Here is a 1906-nt window from a genome sequence, read left to right on the forward strand (position 1 = left end):
ACTCTTCGTCGCTTTAAGTATTTCTAGTACTCGACAGTCACAGCTGCCCTCTGGCGGCTGTTATTGGTACTGCTACGTGCTCTCCTGAGCATCAGAATCAGCTTTATTGGTTTTCCCATTGCTCTCAACGTACAATAAGAATATACAAGAAACATATCAAGGACAAAAAACAAGGACATTAAAGACAACAAAGTAGAACGGAGAAACTAAACAAACACATTTAACATGTAACTACTATGTTGGGTTTGGGATATTAATGCAGAATGGTGGATATGAAAGTGGCTTATATATACTGCAGCAGCACTCTCCCCTGCTATTGTTAAAAAAACATATTTTGAAGTTGTTCTAGTTGACATAACAAAATATAAGAATACATATAAATATAGGATTGCGTACAAAATGTCACTGAGACTTTGATTCTATAAGCATATTACAAATTACTGCTTGCCTTATTGAGCAAACAAATTACTTTGAAACATAATAAATACTATTTTCCCTATCTTCAATACTTTACATGCGATCTGTGTTGTAATATTTGTAGAAACTGCAATCTTTGGTGAGAAATATTAGGCTATATTAATTACACAAAACTGTCAGTACTTCCCAGAACAATGAGGTCATGTACTGAATGAATGTGAGGGTTATAGGGGAGTTTATATTCTACAATTGAAACTACATAAATTGGTTCACAGGCAGTATTTTTCATTGAATCGTACTACCTGCAGATCCACCCTATAATAATGTCATTCCAATTATAAAGTCACTTATTCTAAAATGCTTTGTAACTTTGAAAACAATGAATGAAATTCCTCGAAGCCCCTCATTGAGTGCACCAGTCCGGCACAGGTCGGCATTAATTCAGCCCCATCCCGTCTGTGTCTCCTCGCGCTCACCCCACCGCGAGCCCCCTCTCCCTCTCCCTCTCCCCCCTCTCTCCCCGCCTGCTTCTCATCAACCGTGACGTCAGGGCGGCGCGGGGGAACTGTCCTCGCGCGGAGGGTGCTGCTGCTGCTGCTGAAACAAGATGGCTGTGCGCGCAGGAGGAGCAGCGGCGGAGGACAGCTGAGGCAATGCAGAGGAGGGAGAAGAGAAGGGGGGGGCGCGAGGATTTCACTCTCGTGTGTCTTGTCCTGTCAAAGAGAGCAACAGCTCTGCAGCGCGAGGGACGAGCGGTGTTCTGACATGATACTAATTGGCTTCCGGTACCATTTAGGGTAACGGTTGGGCGGGTAGAGTTTTTTTTTTTTTTTTTTTTGTAACCAAGAGACGAACCGGACTGACACAAACAAATCACGGAGCCCAGTAGAGGACAGCCGGGGACGCTCACACCGCTACCAGAGATGTCCCTGCTATGTGTGGGAGGTAAGAGGGGAGATTAAAGGGGGGGACGAAACCCCCCGTTTGATGCTATGGAGGTGTCACTTCCTCCTGGTTTAGCTGCACCGGGTTGTCTGACAGAGCCCTGCGGGCTACCAGCTCCGGAGAAAAGTCTGTGTGACGTTAGCAGAGCGGGTTGTGCTGATCAGTCATTAAATCACACCGGAGCTATATAGTCTATCAGCTATGGGGGGTGTGTGGGTGGAAGGGGGGTACTGGGAGACTTTTCGCGGCACTGTTGCTGAATGACATGTTGTTTATTTACTCATATAAAGATTCCTTGTGTGAACGAGGACTTTACGAATGTCTTCATGTAAGGAGGAGAACCGCTGTCCCCTTACTGTTGCGGTGTGTTTAAGTGTGTGTGTGTGTGTGTGTGTGTGTGTGTGTGTGTGTCTGTCATCTACTGTGTTCATTCATGCGTGGGCAGTCAAAGGAGGTGGAGGACGAGGAAAAGCCCCTGCTGCCGCTGCCGCTGATGCTGATGCTGATGCTGATGCCGCTGCCGCTGCCGCTGCCGCAGCCGCAC

At 46.6% G+C, this 1906-nt stretch overlaps 1 protein-coding gene across 1 annotated transcript in view; it reads left to right on the forward strand.

Moving 5' to 3' along the window:
* Window positions 1-1024: 1024 nt before the first annotated feature.
* Window positions 1025-1906, forward strand: part of LOC137892439 (protein unc-13 homolog A-like) — a 24809-nt gene continuing 23927 nt past the window's right edge. Inside the window, exon 1 of the mRNA XM_068737554.1 lies at window positions 1025-1362. Within this exon, the coding sequence (XP_068593655.1) occupies window positions 1341-1362 (22 nt within the window). The 5' untranslated portion in view covers window positions 1025-1340. The remainder of the gene's footprint in view (window positions 1363-1906) is intronic.

Source organism: Cebidichthys violaceus, unplaced genomic scaffold, assembly GCF_023349555.1.
Source record: "Cebidichthys violaceus isolate CVI_PGR_0920_01 unplaced genomic scaffold, fCebVio1.0.p SCAF_8, whole genome shotgun sequence".
NCBI lineage: Eukaryota > Metazoa > Chordata > Actinopteri > Perciformes > Stichaeidae > Cebidichthys > Cebidichthys violaceus.